At 42.8% G+C, this 27,943-nt stretch overlaps 2 protein-coding genes across 5 annotated transcripts in view; both read right to left on the bottom strand.

Annotated features, from left to right (window-relative positions):
- Positions 1 to 836: 836 nt before the first annotated feature.
- On the bottom strand, positions 837 to 27,926 carry SQOR (sulfide quinone oxidoreductase). The gene is made up of 9 exons (XM_072808263.1): positions 27,693 to 27,926; positions 24,406 to 24,576; positions 19,349 to 19,402; positions 16,865 to 17,059; positions 14,417 to 14,626; positions 8,812 to 8,995; positions 3,051 to 3,118; positions 2,404 to 2,582; positions 837 to 1,129 (listed from the first exon to the last, which is right to left on the bottom strand). The coding sequence occupies exons 1-9, from the start codon at positions 27,924 to 27,926 to the stop codon at positions 1,072 to 1,074; spliced, it is 1,353 nt and encodes a 450-aa protein (XP_072664364.1). The 3' UTR covers positions 837 to 1,071.
- Positions 27,804 to 27,943, bottom strand: part of BLOC1S6 (biogenesis of lysosomal organelles complex 1 subunit 6) — a 119,029-nt gene continuing 118,889 nt past the window's right edge. For 3 of the 4 annotated variants that reach the window (XR_012022306.1, XR_012022305.1, XR_012022307.1), the window contains one exon: positions 27,804 to 27,943. Coding sequence is in view for 1 of the 4 variants with exons in the window: in XM_072808270.1 (XP_072664371.1) it covers positions 27,939 to 27,943 (5 nt within the window). In the remaining 3 variants the exon portion in view is untranslated. The other variant, XM_072808270.1, reaches the window with a different exon arrangement.

The following is a 27,943-nucleotide window of genomic DNA, read 5'->3' as shown; positions in this document are numbered from 1 at the left end:
CTGAATGGAACAAATGCTCACCACACACATCAGAATTCCTCTTACCCTACCCTCAATGTGCAGGAGTTCCCTGAAAATCAGGGGCTATAAAAGAGTAAGATTTGCAAGAGATTCAGCAGAGGAAATGTCTGGAAAGTCTAAAGGAGAAGGAAGGGGAGAAGCAGGGTGGACTCTCAGACCATGATGCAGGAGGGGTGCCTGAGAGAGGAAGAGGGGAGGAGGGTAGGAGGATCGGGGAAAGAGAACCTCTGGCGACCCAGTTCTAAGGCCGTTTCAGCTAGGTTGATGGGAAATCATGGAGCCAGCCGCATCCACCAGTGATGGGCCTGCACTCAGTTATTAGCCTGGAGGAGGTGTGGCCTCAGCACAAACATGGTGGCAGAGCCAAGGGGCAGCAGCCACTATACCCCTGCAGAGAAGTCCTAAGCATCACGTGTTCAGGCCTGTCACACACATCGTTTGAAACAATATTTTCCCTGGAGTGACTTTTCTGTGAATCCAAACAGGCTCTGGTGAAATTAGGCCAGCTCACTGGAACACTTACAGTAGATAACAGGTAAGCTCCCACCACCAACTTCTGCTCCCAACTGCTATAACTTTTCATTCCGCTAGTCAAGATAAAATTGTCTCATAGAGGCCCCTGGGTGGCTCAGTTGGTTAAGCATCTGCCTTCAGCTCAAGTGATGATCCCAGGGTCCTGAGATGGAGCCTTTTCAGGCTCACTGCTAGGCAAGGAGTCTGCTTCTCTCTCTCTGCCCCTCTCCCTATTCATTCTTTCCCTTTCTCCCTCTCTCTTAAATAAATAAAATCTTTTTTAAAAAAATGGTCTCATAGAATCTCAATCAATGGCAAGCTTTTATTTAAAAAATAGAAATCTACTGTTTCATTTGAATATTTCCAAAGAATCAAACTCATCCTGGGCAGACCACATGGTGGCTATCCAGAGCACTGAAAAGGGAGCCATTTGGTCACCATGATCCAGCAGTAAATTCTTCGAGCGGGGTTAGGTTTTAAGTTCTTCATGCTGCTCTTGATCAATCAGCAACTGCGACTGGGGTTCAGAAACCATCCTTAACTCATCCCCAGATGGAACAACTTGCGCAGAAATGCTGGTCCTCCCCAGTAACCCCTGGAAGAAATGACCGAAGAAGATTATTTGCACTGGAAAAGATGAGGGTGACTTCAGCAGCAGGAAGTTGAAAGGGAAGCCAGGTTGCTCAAAGCACATGCTTCTCAGCACATAAAGCAAGACTTGTCTAGTAGAAGAAAGTAGTAGTAGTAGTAGTAGTAATAGTAGAAAGATCCCATGACCAGCAGGGGACAACCTACGTTGGATCCCGGCTTTGACAAAGACTTGCTATAGGATTCTGAACATGTGGACTCAATTCAGCAAACTGGCCTGAAGCCTCTACTACATACAAACTGCAATCCTCTGTATTCTCATTTGCTCCCAAATTAAGTATAGGTAGGTCAGTGCTACTACATTTTGGACCAGATATATTTCCTTGCTGTGGGACTGTCTTGTGCCTTTGAGGATGTTTCGCAACATCTCTGGGCTCTGCTCATTAGATGTTCCCAGTGGTGACAAATACATCTCTCTCAGTATTGCCAAATGTCCCCTAGGGGGCAAAATCGCCCCTGGTTGAAAGCCACTAGTGTACATACCCTGACTTAACTATCTCCTAAGGGTTCGGAGATAGTTAAATTGCCAAAGACAAAGAGGAACAATTAATTTTTTATTGCTCTATTTACTTCTTGAATGCCTTCTATGTAGCTATCTTTCTATGTGTCATCTCATTAATCCTCATCCTGTGAGGCAACGTTAATTTCATTTTGCAGATAAGAAACTTGATCATAGAGTGTTTAAGCAACTTGCCCTAGGACACACAGCTAGAGAATGGCAGAAGCAGGACTCAGACACAAGTCTGACTCCAAAGCTTATGCTCTTAATCACTAGGTTTTATTTTTCCTGGAACACAATAAAAATAAAAGGCGGCAGATGAAAAAGGACTTGACACATGAAAGTGATTTACTATTATTATTATCATTATTTTATTTTTATTTTTATTTTTATTATTAATCGGGCAGCAAGAGCGAGCCAGGGCACAAGAAACAGAAGACTTGGTCACTGCCAAAAATGAAGAGGCTGCCTCTCTCTGTGACTGGCAGATACAGGATCACCCCCTTTCCTCACCCAGAGCAGCCTCTTTCTCACCAAGTACGGTTGAGGCTTCAGATCCTTTATAAGCTGCCATCACTAATCCACAAGAAACTACACAACAAAGCAGATCCCATCCACCAGTTCTGGTTTGGGTCATGATTTCTCCTCTACCCAGGCCTCCTTGATATAACCACCGGGCACACGCCAGTGAGACGTGTCTCTACCCTCAGTGATGACCTTACCTTAGCATCATATTCCAGTACAGGAAAGGCATCAGGTCAGCCTTCATGAGGTACATGGTAAGTCGCTCCCTGCTCTGGTCAAAGGGGAAGGTTTCCAGCGGCTGAGCATTGTAGTCGAATTCCGCAAGAATCACACGGTTGTAGCCAGTCACCAGTGGACACGAGGTGTAGCCATCATACTATATTTGCATGCAAGATCAAGTTGGAAAGTGGCTTTTTTTCATGGTATTATATAAATACCTTAGAATGTATTATTTACTCTAAATAGTTGCAATTTTTTCTATTTTAATTTTTTGCACAGGAAAAAATGCAAATTCTATACAAAAATATATACTAAAGACAAAAATTAAAGTGCCCATATTAAGAAAGTGGCAGAGGACACCTGAGTGGCTCAGCAGGTTCAGCGCCTGCCTTCAGCCCAGGGTGTGATGCCGGGGTCCCGAGATCAAGTCCCACATCGGGCTCCCTGCATGGAGCCTGCGTCTCATTTTGTCTAGGTATCTGCCATCTGCCTCTCTTTCTCTCTGTCTCTCATGAATAAATAAATAAAATCTTTTTTTTAAAAAGTGGCAGAATTGTGGGAAAACACTGCTTTCATGAAGAATAGGAGATGATAGAGACAGGGCTTTTTTATGAGGCATACAAACCTTTTTTGTTGGTTTTTTATTCTTCATAATCAGAGAAATTGTTCTGTCAAGTATTCCTGACTGGGCAGCTATAAGAGAAATGGAAAAGTCAGAAAGATAAGCACTCCTGTTTTCAAAGAAAACTAATTTGCAAATAAATGCAAACAAGAAGCCTCCATTCCCTGTCCCTCTAAATTTTAACTAGAACATGGCTCACCTTACCTCTTGAAGTTCTGGCTACCAGGAGGGGTTCCTTAATTCATCAAAGGGCCACACAGATGCCTCTAAGTTTGAAACTCAAGAGCCAGTTCTCTCCAAACATGAGAGAGAGAGAGAGCGAGAGGGTAAGGATGGCCCTCCCCCAAACCCAGTCCTCCTACTCCTAGGAGTCAGTGGTTGACAACTTGGACTGTGCATCCAGAATCCCCCAGACTACTCAGATATCCTTTTGTCCTTGTTCAGACAGCCTCAACCGCCCCAGGTATATTCAATTAGGCCAAACAGTTAGCTTTCCTCTGTACTGGAATGCTCTGGCTAAGCCTGGACCAGATACAGTCAGACAGGTAGACAGATGTTTTTGGTTTTAGATGGCAAGAGTGGGAGACTGTTTTTTTTTTTTTTTTTTTTTTTTTTTTTTTTAGAGAGACTGCTCTTTTTATTATGAAAACATTCAAACTCTATCCCATCATAAATGGCACTTTTTTTTTTCTGGAGTGTTTTCAGAGCAAACATCACAACCATTCACCCATAAATATTTCGTGTGTATCTCTGATATATGAGGAACTTTTAAAATATGAACATAATAGCATTTTTAACACCTGAAATACTAGCAATAATATCAGCTAATCCCTGTGTGTTCAATTTTGAATAATCAGGATTGCCCCCTGGGTGGCTCAGCGTTTGAGCACCTGCCTTCGGCCAGGGCGTGATCCTGGGAGTCTTGGGATCGAGTCCTGCATTGGGCTCCCTGCATGGAGCCTGCTTCTCTGTCTGCCTGTGTCTCTGCCTCTCTCTCTCTCTCTCTCTCTCTCTCTCTGTGTGTGTGTGTGTATCTCATGAATAAATAGGTGAAATCTTTAAAAAAATAAAAATAAAAATTCAAGCAGTTTGTGTCTCTCCAGGTGGAAAACTAGATTTACTTTTGAAGAAAGATGGGTTATGTTTATACTGTAAAATGCTCATTAAAGCCGTTGTTTTGTGATCTCCAAAATCAGGAGTCAACAAACTTCTTATGCAAAGGAAAATTCTACCGCGGTGCCTGGGTGGCTCAGTCGGTTAAGTGTCCAAACCTTGATTTTGGCTCAGGTCATGATCTCAGGGTCGTGAGATGAAGCCTCCCTTTTCTCCCGTTTGGCTCTGTGTTGGGCATGGAGTCTGTTTAGGATTCTCTCTCTCCCTCTTCCTCTGTCCCTCACTCCTTCTCTAAAAATAATAATAATAATAATAAAATAAAGGAAAACTTTACACTTGTGGGCCCAGAGGTAAATATAAAAAATATTATGTAACAAGAAAGAAAACAAAGTTTTATTAATGAAATCCAAAATATAAAAATAATTTTTTGTAATGTAGGCCTACTAGTGAGAAGAATGGAATTCTTTTCCCAAACCTCAGTAGTCCCTATCATCAAATTGATTACAAATGTTAACCAATAGAAATGATTCCTAGCCAGCTGTACAAAAGCAGCAGGTTGCATTTGGCCAGCAGAGTATAGCTTGCTGATGCCCAAATCGAAAGAGCAATAAACTTTTTTCCCAAAATGAGGAGGTTCCAAAAAATGAGTAAATAACTCTGCTTAAAAATATAAACGGGCTGGGGCACCTGGGTGGCTTAATTGGTTAAGAATCCAACTCTTGACTCCAGCTCAGGTCATGATCTTGGGGTCATGATCTCAGGGTCATGAGATTGAGCCCATGTCTGGCTCTATGCTCAGCTGGGAATCTGCTTGAAATTCTTTTATATATATTATTTATATTATATTATATAATAATACTATAATAATTATAATATTAATATGATTGTAATAATTATAATATTATAATAATTATATTAATATTGTAATAATACAATATTAATTATATTATTATATAATATATAACATAATTATATGTAATATAATTATTATATTATATATGATATAATTATTAATATGATATATAATTATATACAATATATAAATTATATATGCATTTATATAGAAAATATATTTATATATAATATTTATAAATATAAATTATATATACAATATATAATATATATTATATAAATTATATTTTATATAAAAATATATAATAATATATTTATATATATATATTTATATATATATATATATATATATAAAAACTGGATGCCCTCATTGTTTTGACATCTCTAAAGATCCTATTTCCATTTTGGAAAACTTTGTTACCCTTTGAGAGCCATGTAGAGTTTGGAATCTTTATTGAGAAGACCCAAGGAGGACTCTGCAGCAGAGCATCAAGGCCAACAGAAGAGGAGAAACAATGGCCAGTAGGTGTCACCTGCAGAGATGTTGGGACCCAGGAAGTAGTCACATTGTCCAGGTTTAAGGGTGTGCTGTGTATGAAAGTGTATGTAAGTTGTGGGGTTTTCCTGTATTATAATCCCCTTCTGTCATGGCCAAACCTTCTGTTAACTTTTGTTAAAGCTCACATCCTGGTCTTGATTGTGGTGTGGGTAATTAAGGGAGAATCTTGTGGAAGAGAAAGAGGCATGAGCCATGAGAAAGCTAGACTCAGTGTGGCGAGATGGGGGTCTCACTCACAGCAGCATAGTGGTCTGGAATGAGGCAAGACATCTGGTTGGGTGGCAACTAAAAACAAGGATGGGTTATGAAACAAGTGCAAGCCTTGCTAGGGATACTCAGAACACCTGGGGAAGGGAATCTAATGAGAAATGTAGATCCACTTGGGGAACACTGGGACGTCTATTATTTTGTCACTATTGAAATGACATATATATGCATTTAACATGAATACAATCAAAGCATTCACTGCAGTACTGTTTGAAATAAAAATGGATTGAGGGGCACCTGGGTGGCTCACTCGGTTAAGCATTTACCTTTGGCTCAGGTCATGATCCCAGGACTGGGATCACTAGAATCTAGCCCTGCATGGGGTTCCCTGCTCCTCGGGGCGCCTGCTTCTCCCTCTGCCTCTGCCCATCCCCCTGCTTGTGTGTTCCTGCACAAGCTCACTCTCTCTCTCTCTCTCTCAAATAAATAAATAAAATCTTTAAAACAAAAAGAAATACAAATGTGGGCAGCCCGGGTGGCTCAGCAGTTTAGCGCTGCCTTCGGCCCAGGGCCTGATCCTGGAGACCTGGGATCGAGTCCCACGTCGGGCTCCCTGCATGGATCCTGATTCTCCCTCTGCCTGTGTCTCTGCTTCTGTGTGTGTGTGTGTGTGTGTGTGTGTGTGTGTGTGTGTGTCATGAATAAATAAATAAAATCTTTAAAAAAAAAAAAAGAAATACAAATGTATTGGAAACCACACAAATATAAATTCAGAGTAGACTCATTAAGTAAATTCTTGAGCAACCATACAATAGAATACAGACTGGAAAAAAACAGATGTAAAAACAATAAGGATGCTCTCTACATAGTCAGGAGGAACATAGAAGCAGAGCAAATGCAAAGCAAGGCCAGGAGCTAGATTTCTCACTTATAACTTTTTGTATAATCATATTTAATATTATCTATTCAGAACAGTGAATGAAATGTTTGAAGTCAGCCACAAACTGGGTAATCTGGACCTCACATGCATCCACAGGCATTTTTCACACAGAAATTCAGCAGGTTACATTAAGAGAAACCTAAATGTAGAGTACCATCCCACAGTCTACCTATAAATCACAAAGAGAAAAGACATCATTACAACGGAGAGAACCCACAGGCATCCTTTCACCCAGAGAAATCCAGCTTCACCAAGGACAAGACAAGCTAACATGGCAGGCTACTAAAGTGAGGCAGTGGGAGGAACACAGCCTCACGTGTGGAGGGTCTTACCCTTCAGGATCACCTGAATCTAATTTTAAGAAAGCAACCAGACAATTCTAAGTTATGGGATGTTCTACAAGACAACCAACTCTTCAAAAATGCCAATGCTGTGAAAGTCATAAAACGAATGTCAGAAGGCCTGTTTTAGATTAAAGGAAGCCAAAGAGACATGACATCCAGTGTAGTGTTAACTGGCTCATGGATTTAAGGGGAGAAGATAATAAAGGCCATTTTTACAAAAACTAGAGAAATCTAAACTGGCTTGTATAAAAGACTATTAATATGAGATAATACAGTGTTCAATTCCTTGGACATGATAATCGTCTCATGGATATAGAGGAGAAAGTCCTTTTTCTTAAGAGATGCAGGTCGAAGTGTCTGAGGGTGAAGTATTACTATGTCAAAACTCACTTTCAGGGCAGCCCGGGTGGCTCAGTGGTTTAGCGCCGCCTTCAGCCCAGGGCCTGATCCTGGAGACCCGGGATCGAATCCCACGTCGGGCTCCCTGCATGGAGCCTGCTTCTCCCTCTGCCTGTGTCTCTGCCTCTCTCTCTCTCTCTCTCTCTCTCTCTCTCTCTCTCGTGAATAAATAGTCTTAAAAAAAAACTCACTTTTTTTTTTAAAGATTTATTTATTTACTTATTTATGATAGACATAGAGAGAAAGAGAGAGGCAGAGACACAGGAGGAGGGAGAAGCAGGCTCCATGCCGGGAGCCCGACGTGGGACTCGATCCCGGGACTCCAGGATCCCGCCCTGGGCCAAAGGCAGGCGTCAAACCGCTGCGCCACCCAGGGATCCCCAAAACTCACTTTTAAATGACTCAGTAAAAAAATGTCCAAAGAGTAATAAAGCAAATGTTACAAAAGATAACAACTGGTAAATATCTGAAGGGTAATATGAATATTCATTGTACTTTCCTTCAAATTTTTCACAGGTTTGAGATTTTTGAAGTAAAAAGTTGGGGGGAAATTATTATTAATAATGAAAAAGACATTCAGTGGGTCTCCTGGAAAGCCCTTCTTAGGCTGCAATAGTGAAAATAACACACACACACACACACAAAAAGAAAATAACACAACACGTTCTGCAGGTGTGCAATTCACACAAAACACTCTCATCCCCAGCAGCAGGAATTGTCTGCGTTTTACAGCATCTGGAGAAGACAGTTCCTGTCTGTAGAGGACAGCATCTAAAAGGCAATTCTCCTCATCACTGCTAGTGCAGAACGTGGTGGTAAAGAATTTAGTTTTCCAGGCTAAGGCCTTAATCATGTACCAATCAGGGCACGCTCCACTGTATTTGTCCTAACAGAACAATTTTCTGGTCTGCAAGCTTTCATTGACTTGCATGTGTTTCTTGTGGAAACAAATACTTCCCCAGCTTTATGGTGTTTCAAGCAGAAGAAAAACAGCCAACCTGCCTAGTGTCACAGGCAAAAAAGGCCACGGATACGAGAGTGCCAGTATGAGAAGTAAGAGAATTCCAGAGAGCTGGAGAAGTGCTACCTTCTCCCTAACGCCTTGTCCCCTGAAAACAACTACTCGAACCTAAAAAAAAGGCAGATGAGGTCATGCTCCTCTTTCTTCTTTACATGATAGTAAGTTCACAGACAACTTGGCTTCTGTATCAGGGAGGCTAACGTCATTTTTAGGCCACAAAAGCTTCCTTATTAATGGAATGCCGCTTGTGCCAAGCCTTATTTTTGTTATGATGGTGCCTCAGGGTGACATCATTCTGGGAGAATACGAGTCATAGTTCATTCTCTTACCTACAGCAGCAGCGGTCTTCGACGTGGGAAGGTTAGTGCAGTCCCCAATCCCAAACACATTTGGGTATTTCTTGTGTTGAAGAGTTTCTTTATCCACGTCCACCCAACCCACAGCGTCAGCCACAGGACTCGCCTTGAGGACATCTGGTGAGCTCATTGGTGGGGTCACATGAAGCATTTCATACTACAAAGAAGGAAAGCATCCAAATTTGTGTTTTTTCCAGTATTTCTACAGCCCCACTAGCTGTGCCCCGATCTCCCTTACCCATACACTGTACTACAGCTGCGTGGCGCCCTGGACACTGTGTTTGTACTGATCCACGCCCTCTCCCGGCCCTTCAGTGCTCCCATGCAGCATGGTGATAAAACAACTAACCATTCTGCTTGAGGTGGCCTCTCCGTAAGGAGTGGACACAAACCTTCTGGGCAGGAGGTGGGGGAGAATCAGAAACACTGCAATGATCCTCACTAACATTCTGAAAGAACCCACTGATGTTGCTAGTATTACTAAAGCCAAGGCAATGGTGTTTCTCAGTTGCTCTCTCCCTGGTTCTCAGCTGTCTACTTGTAAAGTCCGGTATCTCGGTTTTATTCTGCAAAAAAGTTCTGCGCAGAGTCCCTGAAACCTGGGAAGGTTGTGTTCGGAGCCGGTGAGTGAGCATCATTTCCAAACATAGGCAGACTCTCGATACATAAAGGAAATCACCGACATGCCAATTTAATGTGAAAGAAAGGGTGGTGAGAATATTAGCTAGCATTTTGGAGGAGAGAGGAATCTGTTTCAGTAAAGGGTTTACCGAACAGTATAGGGGACAAGGTGGATTTTTTTCTTTTTTCCCAGAAAAACCTACAGCAACATTACCCTTGGCAGCACTGCACTAACCCACCCTGATCAATTTGGATAGTTCATTTAATTTTTTTATGTAATTCTTTTTTGTTTGTTTACAAAATTTTTTGCAGTTTATCCTTTTTATTCTTTTTATTTATAAACTCCATGTCAAAATTTCAAACTTATTTAAGGGTCCCAAAACATTTCATTAAGGTGAAAACTTCAGCATCTCACGACAATCCCAATCTTGTAATAGTCAAAGCTCCTGGTTTCCGCAAGGAGGACCATGCCTTAATCAGGGCTTGGCAATCCTTGACAGTGGAAGGAGTTAAGGAGGTGGCTTGTATTTAATTCCACTCTCAAACAATTATAAGCATGGGTAGCCTTGAGGTAAAACAGTGCTGTCAATGGCCAGTGTTCTTCTGAAGGTGATCTTGGGTGATTCTTTACAGGCACAAGTCCCTGAGCCTGGCTCTGTTCATGAACGTGGAGACTGAGCAATTCTGTAGGATAATGTATGAAATGGCCAACAACCATCATCCACCAAATTATTAAGGCTATGTCTGTTTTTCTATAGTTAACTAGAACCACTTATTTTTTTAGCTGAGGGTAAAAATCTCACCAGAGTCATCTCTATCTATTGGCATTAATGTGCTTAAATTTCACAAGTACACGTGAATTCCGTAGATCTTTGCTAAAAAGGAAAGTTAAATATTTCCATATAATCATCAGAAGGACATGAAGGTTTACTTGAGCTAACATCCTACAAAAGATATACTAAGGTCTGCTTTATAGATTTATTGAAAATTGACAGGCATTTAGCTGTAGCTTGTCCTTTATTCATTATTCCCACAAATCACGTACGATAAATAACTTTAGTTCTCCTTCATTAACATCATCTATTGAGAATAGTGGTTTTCAAACTTTAATGTTTGTAAGGAGCATTTGGGAGACTTGTGGGAAATGCAGGTTCCTGGGTCCCACCACCCTGAGATTCCAATACAGCTGGTCTGCGTAAGCACAGGAATCTGTACTTTAACAAAATCTCCTAGCAATTCTGACACATGAGACCTGAAGGTGACCGCCTTAGAAGCTCTCACTTGAAGAAACAGGTTCTTTTACAATGAAAAACAGATGTTATTATATGGACCTTCACCTTCCATTTGCTTATCTATAAATAAATGTTACAGTTAAAAAAAAAAGTTACAGTTGACTGTTGAACAATGCAGGGGTTAGGCTATAGGCCTTCTTTTTCTTATCTTTTCCTTTTTAAAAGATTCTTTACAGTGGTGGTTCTCAATCCTGCTTGTATATGAGAATTATCAAAGGAAGTTGAAACTCCCAATGATCGGTTCACCCTCCCCCCCAAACTAATTAAAATCTGTGAGCGTTAGACTCAGACATCAGAACATTTAAAAGCTCCCCAGGTGATTCCAGTGTGCAGTCAGGGCTGAGAGCCACTGCTTTAACACCTCTTGGTAGATTTTTTTGAAATTCATATATTTTTTAAAGATTGTATTTATTTTTTTAAGATTTTATTTATTTATTCATGAGAGGCACAGAGAGAGAGAGAGAGAGAGGCAGAGACACAGGCAGAGGGAGAAGGAGGCTCCATGCATGGAGCCCGACGTGGGACTTGATCCCAGGTCTCCGGGATCATGCCCTGGGCCAAAGGCGGGCGCCAAACTGCTGGGGCACCAGGGCTGCCCTGTATTTATTTTCTGAGGGAGAGAAAGAGAACAAGTAGGTAAAGTGGAAGGCAAAGGGAGAGGGAGAAGCAGACTCCCCACTGGGCCGGGAGCTCAATGTGGGGTTTGATCCCAAGACCCCAGGGAACAGGACCTGAGCAGAAGGCAGACACTTAACCAACTGAGCCACCCAGGCACCCCTGAAATTGATATTTTAAGGGTAGAATTGGGTCTGGAAAGAAAATCTGAAATCCTATCATTCAAGAGAACACAAATTTTTTTTTCTTTACAAACCCTTTGGAAGAACCATTTATTTATCCAATTCCCTATCCACAACTTCAACTATCCACAGTACAGCTGAGAACCAAAGTAAAAAAAAACCAAATAACAAAATTAAGTTCATGCACTCAAGCTCATACACTTTCCTCATGAAAGTATGCTGTGCACCCTCACTTGTAGCCCATTCACTTTTACTTTACACAGAATTGAACAAATGTGGCGATCTCATTTTCCAGTCAATAAAGAATTGGCAGCAGCAGCTTAAAGAACTAAAGCTGGAGGGACCTGCCACTTACAACTACCTGACAGCCAGGAAAGAAAACTGGAAAAGTACAAAAAGGACACACACAAAAATCAAATCACAGAGGAGTTTGAGACCATTTTATAAGGTGAGAACTAGCCCCACTAGGCCCTAGGAGCGTAACTATACAAAAGCTATTCAAAATTATGACCCTGAGCTGAGGCAAGCAAATATGAGATGAACTTGGGACATTCTGTGACACCAGAAACCAAAAAAGTGCTCAAAAATATGATGGTGACACGTCCCAAGGGCAGAGCCATCTTGAAAGGATTCCTACTGACCAAATCTGGGACAATGTGAGCACCAAAATAATTAGACAATAACGAATTATAAACCATTGGGGGTAAAAACAGGATTCATGAATTCATACCAATAACCAGTTAATTAAGAGAGAAGGGAAGGCTTTTGTAGACAGAATACTAACAGACTACTGTTAAAGTAGAAAGAATGCTTGATTATGAAAATCACCATTTTGCAACTGCCATAGTAAAGGCTGGATTAGGAAAATCATCAGTGGATGGTAAATCCAGTGGGAAACTTAATGAGGGAGTAGGGTGTTTGTTTAGTCAAGTGGCTCCCTATAGACTTCTTATAAGTAGCAAGGGAGAAAAAGAGTAGTAACATTACAGTGGAGAAAATTGGGCCATCTCTTGAATGGTGATCCAAATGAACATCATCAGTGAGGGGCAGGTGACCACTATGTGCTCTCAAATGTGATACACTAGAAAGACATGACATCGCTTACATAGTATTTCACCCTAAAATGCATAGCCTGAAACTGATCACAAGAAAACATAAACCTAAAATGAGGAACATTCTATTAAAAAATAAAGTGCTGGAGGTGGGGGGCTATATTATTCCAAAATATCAACAAAGAAAGGCTGTGGAGATGTTCCAGATCAAAGGATGCTCAAGAGACATCACAATTACAGGCAATTCCTACCTGTTGACTGGGTTCTGCCCTGAAGGGAAAAGAGCACCATAAATGCTATTGGGTCAATCAACAAAATTAGAATATAAATGGTAGTTTAAAATACTGGGGATCCCTGGGTGGCTCAGCGGTTTGGCCCCTGCCTTTGGCTCAGGGTGCGATCCTGGCGTCCCGGGATCGATTCCCGCGTGGGGCTCCCTGCATGGAGCCTGCTTCTCCCTCTGCCTGTGTCTCTGCCTCTCTCTCTCTCTCTCTCTCTCTCATAAATAAATAAATAAATAGATAGATAAATAAATAAATAAATCTTTAAAAATAAAAATAAAATAAAATACTGTACCCATGCTAAATTTCCTGAATTGATAACTGTACTGTGTTTATGTAAGAGAATAAGGATCTCTTTAAGATTTACAGTACAGTGTTTAGGTAAAGGGCTATGATGTATGATGTATAATTCATCTTTAGATGCTTTGAGAATATATTCTACTATATTCTATACTATTCTATGTGGGGAGAGAGAGAGACAGAGATCAAATGATAAAGCCAATAAGGTAAAACTCTATAATAAGTGAATCTAGGTAAAGGCTATCCAACGTATTTATTTTTGCAATGTCTATAAGTTTGAGATTATTCAGAAATAAATGTTTAAAATTATGACCTTGAGTCATCAGTAACATCTTAAATGATAGTTGAGATACACCACTTAAGAAAGGAAAGACGTGTGCAATACATTTTAGAAAAGGCCTGCACTAAAAAGCTTAAAATGTGAAGTTTTGATGTTGAGAAGGTAAGTCATTTGTTCATTTCAAAATTCATTTTTTTATGGGACCCTTCATTCCTCTAAAACTGCTCAATGAATAAAATGTCACTGTGAGCTGTTTTCTCATTGCTAACAGCTCTTACCAGAGTGACATAAACAAATGATTCTTCCATGTGTGCTTCTCCAGATGCCTTAACATCTTGTTCTTAATCTTCATACACCTCTACAAAAGTATTATTCCCACTTCACAGAAGAAGGACCAGACACACAGAATCCAAGCCCATGTACAGAGGCTCAATTTCTCCAGGTTGGGGTATGGCTCTGCAAGACCTTTCAAGAATGCTGAAGTGTCTCCTTTTGTGCACAGGTAAAAGATAAGTTTAAAGACAACCTCTTCCACCAGGGGAAAGACACCCCTGTCACTTGTGAACAACCCACAAGCAGGGCTGTTTCTCTGTAAATCAAGACAATCACCAAATCCTCCATTTAAGGAAGCCCTTCAGGAACGTGAAGCAAGACCTGAAGTCATCAAATACCTTTGGCTTCTCAGAGTGACCCCGGGGGAAGAAAAATGGAGATACAAAATAGGATCAAAATTCACTTGATACTAGTAGATAAACTCTTCAGCTCGCATGGACACTGCCTCTTACCTCTTTCTCTTCCCCATCCACCTTTTGATCCACCTTGTCCCCTACCATGGCCCTATATGCTCATCATAACCAGCCTCTCCCAGCATAATGATGCAAGCAGGGAGGTGGGAGCCATGGTGATGACAGCATCTACTGCAGTGTTCAGCTGACAGCTTCACCTCGCCACTCACTGAAATCACTTGGGTCTCTCCAGGTTTGTCCAGATTCTCAAAAACAGCCTCTTGTCTATCAGCTCGGACTTCAATGAGGTTTTGTTTGTAGTTAACAGTGAGGTTCCTTTCCCGGATGATCTCCTGCAGGGCAGCTGCATACTTCTTCACCCCAAAAATTGTGCCAAGGGAAGTGTTGAAAATGATATTGGCCTTGGATCGCTTCCCCGTCTGGGAAAAAAAGGAAAGAACAGCAAGAGCCCACATCAAAGCATTGCTTCAGCCACCTTTTTTTTTTTTTTTTTAAACCTTAGACAAGAATTAAAACCCTCAGAAGAGAGCTCACCAGCTTTTTCCATCACTATGCACTGGTGGGGCGAGGTGTGAATCAACTCACTGCCTCCTACTTATCTTCTGTCAATGACACAGCAACTAAGTGTGCATTTGAGTCAGAGGTTAAAGAGGGTACCATTCAGCTGAAGGCCAGAGAGGGAGGTCAAGTTCAGGGAAAGACAAGCTGAATTGTTTCCTCATATTCTTATTTGTTCATCCACTGGATCAATATTTCAGGAGGTCCTAGAGTTGGCCGGTGGTGCTCTAGGTGCTGTGGGAACAGCAATGAACAAAGTTCCTGTCCCATTGGCTCATACAACTCATATTGCTCATAGATTTCAGAGGCTAGGATTCTCCTAGATGCCTAATTGCTTATAGGGCCAGAAAGAGAAACTTCCTCTTGGCCATCTAAGACTTGGTAGAAAAGAGTTTGCAAAGAACATTCCAGGTGGGAAGAAATGGCTTTTCTTTTGTTCAGCTCCTTTTAGGATTTGTGCACCTGGTTCACACTATTTGTTTGTCTTTAGAAGGTAGGGGGGCAGGAGGAGAAGGAGAGAGAGAGAGCCTCAAGCAGACTCCACCCCCAGCGTGGAGTCTGAAGGAGCTCAAAGAGGGGCTCAATCTCATGACCCTGAGACCATGACCTGAGCTGAAATCATGAGTTGGACACTTAACCTACTGAGACATGCAGGTGCCCCAGATCCCACTATTTGGATGAAGTTAGGTGGATAAAAACCTCAAAAGCCTGTGCCATCCAATAATTCTCATGACCCAGAATGACATTTCTTAGAAACAGAAACAAGGACTTGAACTGTTCCTTAATTCCCCACAGGGTTGGGACAGGGGGTGGCATAGGTTTGCTTAACTCAAGCAAAGGTTTCCTGAGGAGAGTTCCAAGCAAGCATTCAGGTGGCTCTTCCATCCCACCTGCTCCGCCCCTCCTCTCCCCTGTCCCTTCACAGAACCACAGGCTGCTCTGAATCTTGCCACTGCTGCAGGTCCAACCACACTGTGAGAAACGGTATGTGACATCCCACACAAGGGCAGGAGGGCGAGAGCAGCTTCCCTGCAGCTTTGCGCCAGGTGTACTTGAGCTGGACATTGACTCTGACACACGGGATGAGTGCCTAGTGTTCCCACCCAAATATTCTTTCCACCAAGTTCTGAAGTTCTAGGTCAACTTTTTTTTTTTTTTTTTTTGGTTTGCCTTTAGAATTGGCATTTTGCAGGGTGCCTGGGTGGCTTGGCTGGTTAAGTGTCTGCTTCAGCTCAGGCTGTGACCTCAGGGTCCTAGGGTAGAGCCCTGTGTCAGGTTCCCTGCTCCTCGGGGAACCTGCTTCTCCGTCTCCCTCTGCCTCTGCCTGCCGCTTTGCCTGCTTGTGCTCTCACTTGCTCATCTCCTGTCAGGTAAATAAATATATATATTTTTTAAATTGGCATTTTGCCTACTGTATTTTTAAAGATGTTTATCAAGAGCCAGAAAATATTCATAACCTTGAACTTGCATGGCAACAATCGAGGATATTGTTCTATAAAAAAATAAACAATGTACAACCAGTTGTCCAACGATATGGAAATATTTCAATAATCTCTAACATATCTCCCCAATAGATTTCTATGTATACATTAAAAGTATGTTACAAAGACTATTTAATACCAAGTAGTACATCTATTTTTGTATAGTATGATTGTAACCATTAAAAAAACAAAACAAAACAGGGGCACCTGGGTGGGGCTCAGTTGGTTAAGCATCCAACTCTTGATTTCAGCTCAGATCATGATCTCAGGGTTGTGAGATCGAGCTCGGCATCAGGCTCCACTCCGTGTGCAGCCTGCAAAATATCCTCTCTCTCCACCTGCCCTTCCCTCCCCCCACATGCTCTCTCTCAATCAAAACAACACAACACATGGATGGGGCAGGAAACAGGACACGTCAAATTGATAACAGTAGCTATATTAAAGTAATTGGGCTATAGTGACTTCTATTTTATAAACTTCCAATTATATAATTTTGTACACACGTAATAAAAATTTCAAAATAAAAAAGGTATTTTGATATGGATAAAATGGGATTCTGGCATCCCTGGATTAGCAGCATCTGCCCTCCTTGTCTCTATCCCTGGGAAGCGAGCATACCTTCCTGAAATAGGCTTCTGACAAGTACATGATCTTCTGTGGGGCTCCAGCACACTTTACAGGGGTATTTGGGAAGGTAAAGATGGCATTGCCCTCCTTGAAGTCCTGCAGAGCTTTCCAGGTTTTCTCTACTGTCTTCACTGAGTAATTGGACCCTATTTTGGGATGGTCAAAACCTTCAGGTAAGCCTTTAATCTGCAAGAAATTACACAAAGAAATTATCTTTTAACAAAAGCGCAAATTTGCAAGGGCAAATTTTCTAAGAAAAGTGCAAAAACTCTTGTTGAGAGCCTTCATTCTCTGCCATTTCTGTAACCTCTCAAGTATTTCAGTCCAGTTATTAGGCCACAGTACTCACACCCATCGGAGCAGGCACTTGGGTGAGGGATCTGCTGCAATCAGGGCTGTGGTGCCTGGAGTAAACTGCCAAACTGCAGAATGGACTCAGCCCACGGGAACCCCTGTACCTCCCTGGCCTTCAGACCATGATTTGAACATCTCTCTTCTCACCATCAAAGTGAGGACAAAAAGCCAGCCATACTTTCTTTTTGGAGACCCAGTTGCCTTACTGGGAAGAAGGAGGACAAGCAGAACCAGGACCCATATTGTCAATAATTACAAACATAAACTACCCTTTATCAGGTTGTACCAAATAAAACTCTTGGTAAAGGCCATGAAGGCAGGTAATTAAAAACATGGACTTGGGAACCCCACAGATCTGGCTCAAGTCCCAGCTTTTCCACTTAGAAATGTTGTGACCCTGGGTAGATTACCTAATATCTCTCGGCCAGTGGGTCTCAAAGTGCAGTTTCCTGGGAACTTGTTAGAAATGCAATTTTTCAGGCGCCACCCAGACCTACTGATTCAGAAGCTCAGGGGCAAGGCCAGAAATCTGCCTGGCTCTCTGGGTGGTTCTAACGTACACTGAGAGTTTATGTTCATTATCTGTAAAATGGGAGGAAAGGTAACTGCTTCGGAGGGTTGTTGGCAGAAGGATATGAAAGTGCTTAGAAAAATGGCACCTACAGGGGAAGTGCCCCACAAGTGGCAGTGTATTCCTGCTAGTACGAATACCGGACACTAGTCTTTGGTGTTAGAAGGTTCGTAGAGTGCAGTGAAGATGGCATAGATTGAGTTGAGACTCAACTACCAGTTCTTCCAGCAAAAGCAGAGAACCATCAAAAACCAGTCAGTAAGATGGGCTGGTCCTCGGGCGCCCAGGTGACTGCCTCTGCCTTTGGCTCAAGTCATGATCCCAGGGTCCTGGGATGGAGCCCCACATCTGGCTCCCTGCTCAACGAGGAGCCTGCTTCTCCCTCTGCCTCTGCCTGCCACTCCCCCTGCTCATGCTCTCTCCCCCTCCCTCTCAAATAAATAAATAAAAACTTAAAAAAAAAAGATGGACTGGCCCTTCAGAACCCTCCTAGGCTGTTCTCCTAGACTATAGGGCGACCATGCAACACCCATTGCTCAGCTGTCAAGGAAACAGTGCTATGATCTCTACAATGCTCACTGTAAAAAAAAAAAACAAAAAACAAAAAACTATTCCTCCGATTACTGACCATGTCTCCTGCTAGAGAACTTTAAATAGTTGTGATATCAGCAGTCTCAACAGCAATAATTACTATTATTATTATTATTATCATTATTACTAAACCATCTTGTATTTTAAGGTTTCTGAAATCTCCCCCCATGCTAACAGTGGCTATTTGCTCATGCCTCTGAGGCAGGTAGGGAAATAGGGCTGGCTCCTAGACACAGATGGGGGAGCTGAAGGAGAATGAGGTTGAGAGACCCACTTAAAACCTTACAAAACCGGATGGGGAGGCTCCTGGTCCCTGCCTCAGGTTCTCCTCACATGCCTCCTACTTCCCAAGCAAAATGCACTCTCTGAGAGATAAACAAACAGCTGGTCTCTTATCTCCTTCATTACTTTTCTCTAGTTTGAACAAGAGGTTGTTGTTAAGGAAACAAGTGCCATAAAGTGGTGACCAAGTTCCTTTTAGGGAAAGTGGTCACAAAGGGCAGTTTATGACTCCTCATCCAATTCAAGTTGCTTCCCTTCCTCTGAAGCAGAGGGAGGCAGGGAGAGTCAGAGGAAGAAAGATCGGATGCCCCCTTTGGCTGACAACTCGCTGCAGAGACCCAATGGAGCTGAGGGGAGAAAGAGACAACTTAGTCCTACACAGTGAGGTAGTTTCCTTGGGAATCTAGAAAAGCCTACTGTTTTGCAAGAATCGCCATTAGGACATGGACATGCTAACCTCGGATTAAACCTTAAAGCTAAAACATATCATCATCGATACCAGAATCTTAAAAAAATTTTTTAAAGAACCATAAAAAGACTTCTGAGTAAAGAAAAACTAAAAGAGGATCCCTTAGAACCCCTTCTTGTCAGTCAAAAGGAATACAAAGCAACTAAATGCAGCATTTACTCTTGTCATAAGTAGGCCAGTGTCACACAAAAGTAGTTTAAAAGAGTACCTTCTCATAGTCGAGCTGGATCCCAAGAGCAATAATAAGATATTTGTAGGAGATCTGCAAAGCAAAACAATGGTAGTTTAGACCAGGATCCCAGAAGTGGCAGCCCAAGGGCTAACTCAGCCCCAGGCCCATGTCCCACCACCAGGCCTCCATTTTCTACTGTGGATGTCTTGAGGTCATGGGTGACGGGCAGGGGACAGGGAGGGAGGTATGCTCCCGTTTGCCATCACTAGTCCACCATCTTCTGTTTCTCACGCCTCAGAACTTCGCCAGTATTGTATAACCTGCCAGGCCCTCCTGTATTTTTACACAGTGCAGAGGGATACAAAGAAGCCACAACTATTTGTGTGGTCCTTTTGTTAACACTTACTCATGCTGAGGGGTGAGAGAAGCCCTTCCTAATCTTAAAAGACAATCAGCTTTAACATGTATGATGTCATGTGTGAATCCCAAGCAAATGTGACCTGCCATATGGATTGGACCAGTAGTATTGTAAGTGAGAAACTGTTCTTTTGAGGGTCATAGAAAAAAAGGATGTGATATAATGAACCTGATCTTACTTAATGATCTACTTAGAACTTAAAGTCCCCCTCCTTAAACAAGGGTATTGTGATTAGTCCTGCCAAGGGCAAAGTATCCATATTCATCACAAAGGGAATGTGGGTTTAAGATCAGAAAGAAGAAAGGGGAGTCCAGAAAGTGTAAGCAAGAGGGATGTAAAGAAACAGCCCTTGCCTAGAAAACTGGAGGTGGAGAATGATCATAATGAAAGTCAGGAGTCCAGCAAAGGGGTAGTGGGTTGTAATTAATTATCACAATCTTGTACTAAAAGGAGAAGCAGAGCAGCAAGATGAGCAGGTCACAGTTGAAGAGAGAGGACTCCAAGACCAGAAAGTGCTCGGCTCAGGCTGGAAAGCCAAGGGCATCAAGTTTCTGCAGAGGTCCAGCCCTGAGATCCAGGAGGCTTGGCTTCAAGGCCACCTCCACAATGAGGCCTTCCAATAATTCAATTCCCCTCCCCACAGGCCCCTTCTGGGAGCTTCCTTAGCACAGTGTACACGATGCTTTATAGCCCTGGTTGCATTATGTAGGAATAATGTCTTCCCTCACAACATTGAATACAGCAGAGGATAAAGGTTAGGTCTCCTTTATATTCCTGGAATCTAGCATAGTCACAAAACTAAAGTGAGGAACTCGGTAATATTTGTTGGATGGATGGAGGACTTCAGTTGTTTGTGAAATATGTAATTTATCAAAGTGGACGGATCATACACACGTCTTCCCGTGTATGATTTGCCTATCCATAGAAAGCTGTGCCCTGAAATTCCTTATTCCATGGTAAAGTGTACCAGGCCCATTAACTACGTGACTGAACTATGTTGAGTCTTCAAGGTATATGAGGTCAGATGGGACATAGGGTCTGGGGGTGATGATCTACAGGCAAAACACGAACACAGTCAATAAGAAAAATCTCTGGTTTGTGTGTGCCCTGATTGTTTAATTAGAGTATAATATTGATTATTTTTAAGAACTAGTAACAGACAAGCTTAACATCATGGAAAAAAAAATCATTAAGGGAGAATAAACCCTAAAAGAATAAAGAACAAAAAGAAAGCCTCAAGCCTTCTAAATGAATTCGTCTCCAGGCCAGATGATTTAAATTCTAAGGAATTGCAAAAACTTGCAGACAAGACTTTGGAGCAATTACAGAGAACAGTGCAGACATTTCCAGAAGGCCAAATAGGGGCAAGTGTTCTAATTTTATACAGAGAAGTGGGGGCAGTAAACCCAGATACTAACCACCTAGTAAATAGGATGTTCCTCCATTGTAAATTTCCGGGCTCATCTATTAAACAAGTGTCTCTTGGTAGCTTAGGCAAAGAGCACCAACATAGATTCACAGATTGCAAACTGCTTTCAGTCAGTAGTCAAGAACTATGGGGGCACATAGTGGATACTTAAGTTATTTTCTTTTCCTTTTTTCATATGTTCTTTTAAAAATAGTAACAGTAAAATTTCCTGAGCACTCACTTTGCAGGGCATTGTAATAAGTCCTTCACACATTTTGATTCATTTAATCCTCAGAACAACCCAATGAGGTAAGTGATACTATTACTCCCATTTTTTAAAAGATTTTATTTATTCATTTGAGAGAGAGAGTGAGCAGGAGGAGAAGCAAAGGGAGAGGGACAAGCAAACTCTGCACTGAGAACAGAGCCCAACGCAGGGCTTGATCCCAGGACCCTGAGATCACATCCTGAACCAAAAATCAAGAGTCAGATGTCTAATCGACTAAGCCACCCAGGTGCTCCTTATTAGTCCCATTTTATACAGATAAACTGAGAGACAATTTGCTCACAAATATTTACTGGGCACCTTCTATGCAACATATTGTGCTAGGTCCTGGACATACAACATTTAACCAGAAAGACACAGTTCCTACCCCTCCGAGAACTCAGTCTAGTGGGTGAGACAGGTATTATCAGATAACCACACAAATAATTACTAAATCACAGAATGCTGTGATAGTGTCAAGGGGGAACCCAACCTAATCTAGTAGGTCAGGGAAGGCTTTCCTGAAGGGCAATTTCTAAGATAAAGATGAGAGGGGCACCTGGGTGGCTCAGTTGGTTAAGCATTTGCTTTCGGCTCAGGTCATAATCCCGAGTCCTGGGATCAAGCCCCATGTTGGGCTCCCTGCTGAGCAGGGAGTCTGCTTCTTTCTCTCTCAAATAAATAAATAAAAATTTTAAAAAATAAGGTAAAGATGAGTAAGAGTTAGCTAGGAAAAGAGGTAAGCTCAGCATGTGCAAATGTCCTGGGGAAAGAAAGAGGCTGAGGCATTTGAGGAAATGAAAGAAAAGTGTGCTGGGACAGAACAAGAGACAGAATGGAACCAGAACCAGGTTAGGTCTGGAGAAGAAAAAGGGCCAGTCCACCCAGAGCCTATGGGACATACTCCAGACAAACATACCCCTGTGTCGGGGAAGAGTCAGAGACACACTGAATCTGGATTTCAGCAATGCCTTCAATTCAGTCTTGAAGAAAGAGTAAAGTACTAATTAAGAATGGAATAATTTGGGATCCCTGGGTGGCGCAGCGGTTTGGCGCCTGCCTTTGGCCCAGGGCGCGATCCTGGAGACCCGGGATCGAATCCCACATCGGGCTCCTGGTGCGTGGAGCCTGCTTCTCCCTCTGCCTGTGTCTCTGCCTCTCTCTCTTTCTCTCTGTGTGACTATCATAAATAAATAAAAATTAAAAAAAAAAAAAAAGAATGGAATAATTTTGGTAAATTTTTGGCAAAAAATATTTGCTAAAGAATGTTGATTAATTTATGCAAGATAGAAAATGTTCTCTAAAAAAAAAAAAAAAAAAAAAAAGAAAATGTTCTCTAGGGACAGGTGTTCAAATTAAACCCTTGAACTTAAATGAAGCCATCATGGATAATGACCAGGGGAAAAAAATGCCAATTGGATGACAGAATCATAAATCCACAAGATCAGGGCATGTGGGTGGCCCAGTCAGCTAAGCATCTGCATTCAGCTCAGGTCATAATCTCAGGGTCCGGGATTGAGCCCTGTGTCAGGCTCCCTGCTCAGCAGGGAAGACTCCCTATTCTCCCTCTCCCCCACCCCTGCTCATGCTCTTTCACTATCTCTCTCACTCTCTCAAATAAATAAATAAATAAAATCTTTTTTAAAATAAATAAATAAATCCACAAGATCCAGGCCAGCTGGGAAAATGAATCAAAACCAACAAGATGACCTCTCCATGTTATATGTAGATTTCTGATATCTGGCTATAGCACACTTTTGCTTAATGAAATCTTAGAAGAAAGTCCTGCCAGTTTACACCAACTTCTTCCCCAGCCCTAAAACAGGACACTTGCAACTTTCCTAAGAGTCTGAGCCTCAGGACTCAGAACTGAGAACACCTACTGCTGCCTCTCATTTCAAGAGATGAGACAAGTTTATGATTCTTGAGATGTGCATGAACACAACCACAGAGGGCTCTAGACTATACATGTAATAAGGGATCTAATCAAGGAGGCAGGCACTGTTGTACCAAACAGGTGATGTATATTGTCAGAGACAGGTGTCCCGGCCCCAGGAACAGTAGACTGGCAAAGGAAATAAGCCCCAAAGCTCAATCTTGTCAACTGAGAACAATCTTCCATTTAATTTTGTCTGCTCTCATGGAGATGCTGGAAAAAAGTAAATCCATTAACTGGGGAGAAATAATTTTTAGGTATTTTATGTACATATATTAAAAATATATATATATCCTAATCTACATATATCCATGTATTACATATGGATGGAGAAAGCCTGACTTGACATTGAATCAGCCATATGAAAAGAAGACCCAAAAGTTTGAACTGACCTCAAGCCCAGCATGAATCAGCAGTTGTGCTGATAACAGTTGCTAAAAAGGCAAATGCTAACTCAGGCCATATCCAGTTGTGGGAGAGAACAGTCTCAGTCTATTCTGGGCTGTTCTGTTAAGCTGCTTACTCTTTCAGGCAGCCTCTTTCATGAAGGCGCTATCAAGCCAAATGAGGTCCCAAGCAGGGTGGAGAGATCAGCAGATCAGCAAGGGGACTAGCGACCTTGAAACAGGAGAAAGTTCTGAGGAAAGTGGAGCTACAGCCCAAATCTACATCAAGAATAGATTTACACGGCTGATAAGAGCCATCTTCAAATAGCTGCAGGGTTCCTCCACAGAAAAGATATTCTTGGCCACACTACAGGACAAAACAAGGAACAAGACAGGCATTGAGGCCAAAAACACCCTGAGGGCCCAAGGAAGAATACAAAAGAGGCTATGAAATGGTGGATTCTGACTCAGGAGAGCCAGAACTTTCATAGAACCCGTCTAAAAAAATGGAGAGCGACCAACTGCTTGTTGTCAGAGAACTCTTTGACCCTGAGACGTGTAAATACCAACCCATTTTAAATTCAGTCCCTCTCCCCATATGCCCCAATTCCAATTACTCTGCTCTATTTATTTTCATTAACACTCGTTGCCTGCTAACACCAAAGGACTCCAACGCTTACCTCCTTGCCAGTGTCTGTGTGGATGCAGTTCTTGTCTGGATTCAGCTCAACCACTCTAGCTTTGATCCATTCTACACCAGACGGTATCACACTCGCAGTGGGACGGCCAGATGAGGATAACTGCTTGGCACCAGCACCCACCAGCGTCCAGATTGGCTGGTAGAAATGTCTCTGAGAAACAAAGTATTTGAAGATTCGTTTCAACGTGAGACTGATCAAAAGGGTCATGGTTAAAGGTACACAAGCTAGACTCTCAATTACACGCTCCCAACCCAAGGAGCATCACATAAAAAAGCCTGAGATTAGTCTCCCCCATCCCCACCTATTGGTGTCTCCCATTGTGTTAAGCTCTGAAGGGTAGACACCTAACACAAGGGGGAAAAAAGCAATTAACTATCTTCCGTGACTATATTATTTATTGCTCAAAGTTGATTGGATGCTTAACATGTTAAACACACACACACACAATGGATACATTTATGTGCACAAAGAAAAATTAAGCTGAGCAGCTTAAATATGGTTCCTTAGAAGCACCTGGAGACTGCTGTAAGTCTGGAAAGTTTACAACCTATTTTGAAGAGCCTCAAAACTTCTTGAACTTCCAACTGTGTTTCCCAAGCCCACTGCAGACATTCCCTATCAGCCCTAGTACCCTCTCACCTCCTTTCTCAGAGGTTTTCCACCCGAAGCCAATAGGTGCCAGATCCTACCCCATAATGCCAAATTTCCACTATTTCCTAAAATTCTCTTGCTTCAGACGGCCCTCTCTTGATCTAAGTTAATTTTGAACATTCTAGACTCTTGGGCAAAGGGCGAACTGGTCTAATGGCCTCTGGGAATCCCAAAACCCTCATGGAGTGGCCTAGGGGATCAAGAACCCTCAACACTGCCAAAATGCCTCAAACTGGCTGGACAGAATTGCCAGCCGCAGAGAAGTTAAAGAGGATACCAAAAAAATGGCTTTGCAATCTCCCTACAGTCAATAATGGATGTGATCAAAAATGAGGGAGGCAGAGGTCTCTGGTGGTGAGAACTCATTGATTTCAAGTCCATCTTGAACAGAAAAAGGAAAAAAAATTCAAGCTCAGATTCTTTTTTAGACTACAAACAAGCATCAGCTCCACCAATCACTAACCTAGACACAGGAAGCAAAGTACCAAGTAACCTGACACCACCTTTGAATGACTTCTGTCCTGCACTTCCTCACGGGGAGGGACAGCCAGGACTTCGGCCTCCCTAATTGTGCCCAGTGCCTCAGAAGAGCCCTTCTCGTGAAAAAGAGTAGCCCGAGTGGGAGAACTGCCCATGGGGTACCTACAATACACCATAGCCCCCACAGAGCTCTCAGACCAGTGCCATTTAAAATGCTGACTCTGAGGCACCTGGGTAGCTCAGTTGGTTAAGCGGTCTGATCCCAGGGTCCTGGGGTGGAACCACGGGTAGGGCTCTCTGCTCAGTGAGGAGTCTGCTTCTCCCTCTGCTTCTGCCCCTCCCCTTGTTTGTGCTCTCTCCCTAAATTAAATAAATAAAATCTTTAAAAAGTAATAAAATGTTGACCTTAGTCACTCTAAGTAGGAAAATGATGGAGAATGCATCCTCTACTCTACTCTCAGATCACAGCACACCAGTCTGAGACTAAGCCCCAGGCAGCCTCATAGGGGACCAGGGAGACTTCTCGAAAAGGAATATGCTTTTCTTGACCCACCCTCCCCACCAAACAGGCACTGGATCTGTTTTGCTTCCCTCCACAGACACAGCTCCCAACTGGTACACACCTAGTTCCTTAGGAAAATTAGTCAAACCACCAAAAGTCTGGAACATTTTTTCTTTTTTTAAAGATTTTACTCATTCATGAGAGATGCAGAGAGAGAGGCAGAGACACAGGTAGAGGGAGAAGTGGGATCCCTGTGGGGAGCCTGATGCAGGACTCGATCCCAGGACCCAGGGATCACGTCCAGAGCCGAAGGCAAGTGCTTAACCACTGAACCACCCACGTGTCCCTGGAATATTTTTTCTGAAGCTACTGGATCATCTTAAAATGTTTTGCATAAAATAGTGCCTTACGAACACTTCCCAGATTCCTTCCTGGTACCTCTACCTTTTTCTGCTTTATAATCTGTTTGAAATCCCTTACACTTGAATTTCTCAAACCCACTAGCACCTTTCCCAAAGGCCTCCCTGCCTCTCACCTCATCACCCATTCTCCAGACTAGAACAGAGGATGGAAAATACAATGGCCATTGATTTTCCTCTGGACTGGAGGTTGGATTTGGGAGGCCTTTGTGGGTTGAACTTTCTCTCCCCAAAAGATATGTTGAAGTCCTCACCCCAGTACCTGTGAATGTGATCTTATTTGCAATAGGGTCTTCACAGATGTAATCAAGTTAAGATGAGGTTAAGCTGGATTAGCGTAGACCCTAAATCCAATGACTGATGTCCTTAAAGAAAGGTAATATGAAGAGGCATCTAGGTGACTCAGTCAGTTAAGCATCTGCCTTCTGCTCAAGTCATGATCCTGGAGTCCCAGGAAAGAGCCTCGTGTTGGGCTTCCTGCTCAGCAGGGAGTCTGCTTCTCCCTCTGCGCTACCCCACTCGTGCTCTCTCACTTTCTCTCTATCAAACAAATAAATAAGAAGACATTAGAGACACCAGAGAGAGGGCCATGTGAAGACAGAGGCAGAGGTTGGAGTGCCGCCAGCTACAAGCCAAGGAACACCAAAGATTGTCCACAACCCCCAGAAGCTAGAAGAGAGGCATGGGACAGATTCCGTCTCCCCTCCACGGCCTTCAGAGGGAGATGACCCTGCTACCATCTTGGTTCTGGGCTTCTAGCCTCCAGAGCTGTGAAACAATAAATCTATTGTTTTCGGCCACGCAGTCTGTGATCATTTGTTATGGCAGCCCTAAGAAATGAATACAGAGAAGAACATAAAAGCCTAGATCTGGGGGCACCTGGGTGGCTCAGTGGTTGAGCATCTGCCTTCAGCTCAGGGCATGATCCCAGGGTCCTGGGATCAAGTCCCCCATCAGGCTCCTCTGGGGAGCATGCGTCACCCTCTGCCTGTGTCTCTGCCTCTCTGTGTCTCTCATGAATAAATAAATAAAATCTTTAATTAAAAAAAAAGCCTAGATATGTCCCCTCTCTCTCTTTTGCTCCTGCTCCCTTTCCTCATCTTCCATCCTTTTCGTGCCCAGGAGAAGCACTCACCTGGAAACTTGACAGCACAGCGCCTGACAGCCATCCACACCCTACCCCTGACACGCATGCTCCAAAGGGGGGCACTTACCTCACTAGGCTCCACAACAGCCACGTTGTCGGCACCCACTCTCCTCTTCATGCGGGCAGCCATGGTGATCCCACCACTGCCCCCACCAAGCACCAGCACCTCATAGTGGTTCTTGGCTGCAAGGCTGGCACCCGTGTGCAGCTGAAGTGGGCTAGCCTGCTGAGTGCCCAGCCTGAGGAAGCAGGCAAAGAGCCGGGCTCGAGGGCCAGACACAGCAGTGGCCAGGGGGGTCATCTTCAGGCTGGATCAGG

Source organism: Canis lupus, chromosome 32 (genome assembly GCF_048164855.1).
Source record: "Canis lupus baileyi chromosome 32, mCanLup2.hap1, whole genome shotgun sequence".
NCBI classification, from domain to species: domain Eukaryota; kingdom Metazoa; phylum Chordata; class Mammalia; order Carnivora; family Canidae; genus Canis; species Canis lupus.
This window is presented reverse-complemented; position numbering and strand designations above follow the sequence as displayed.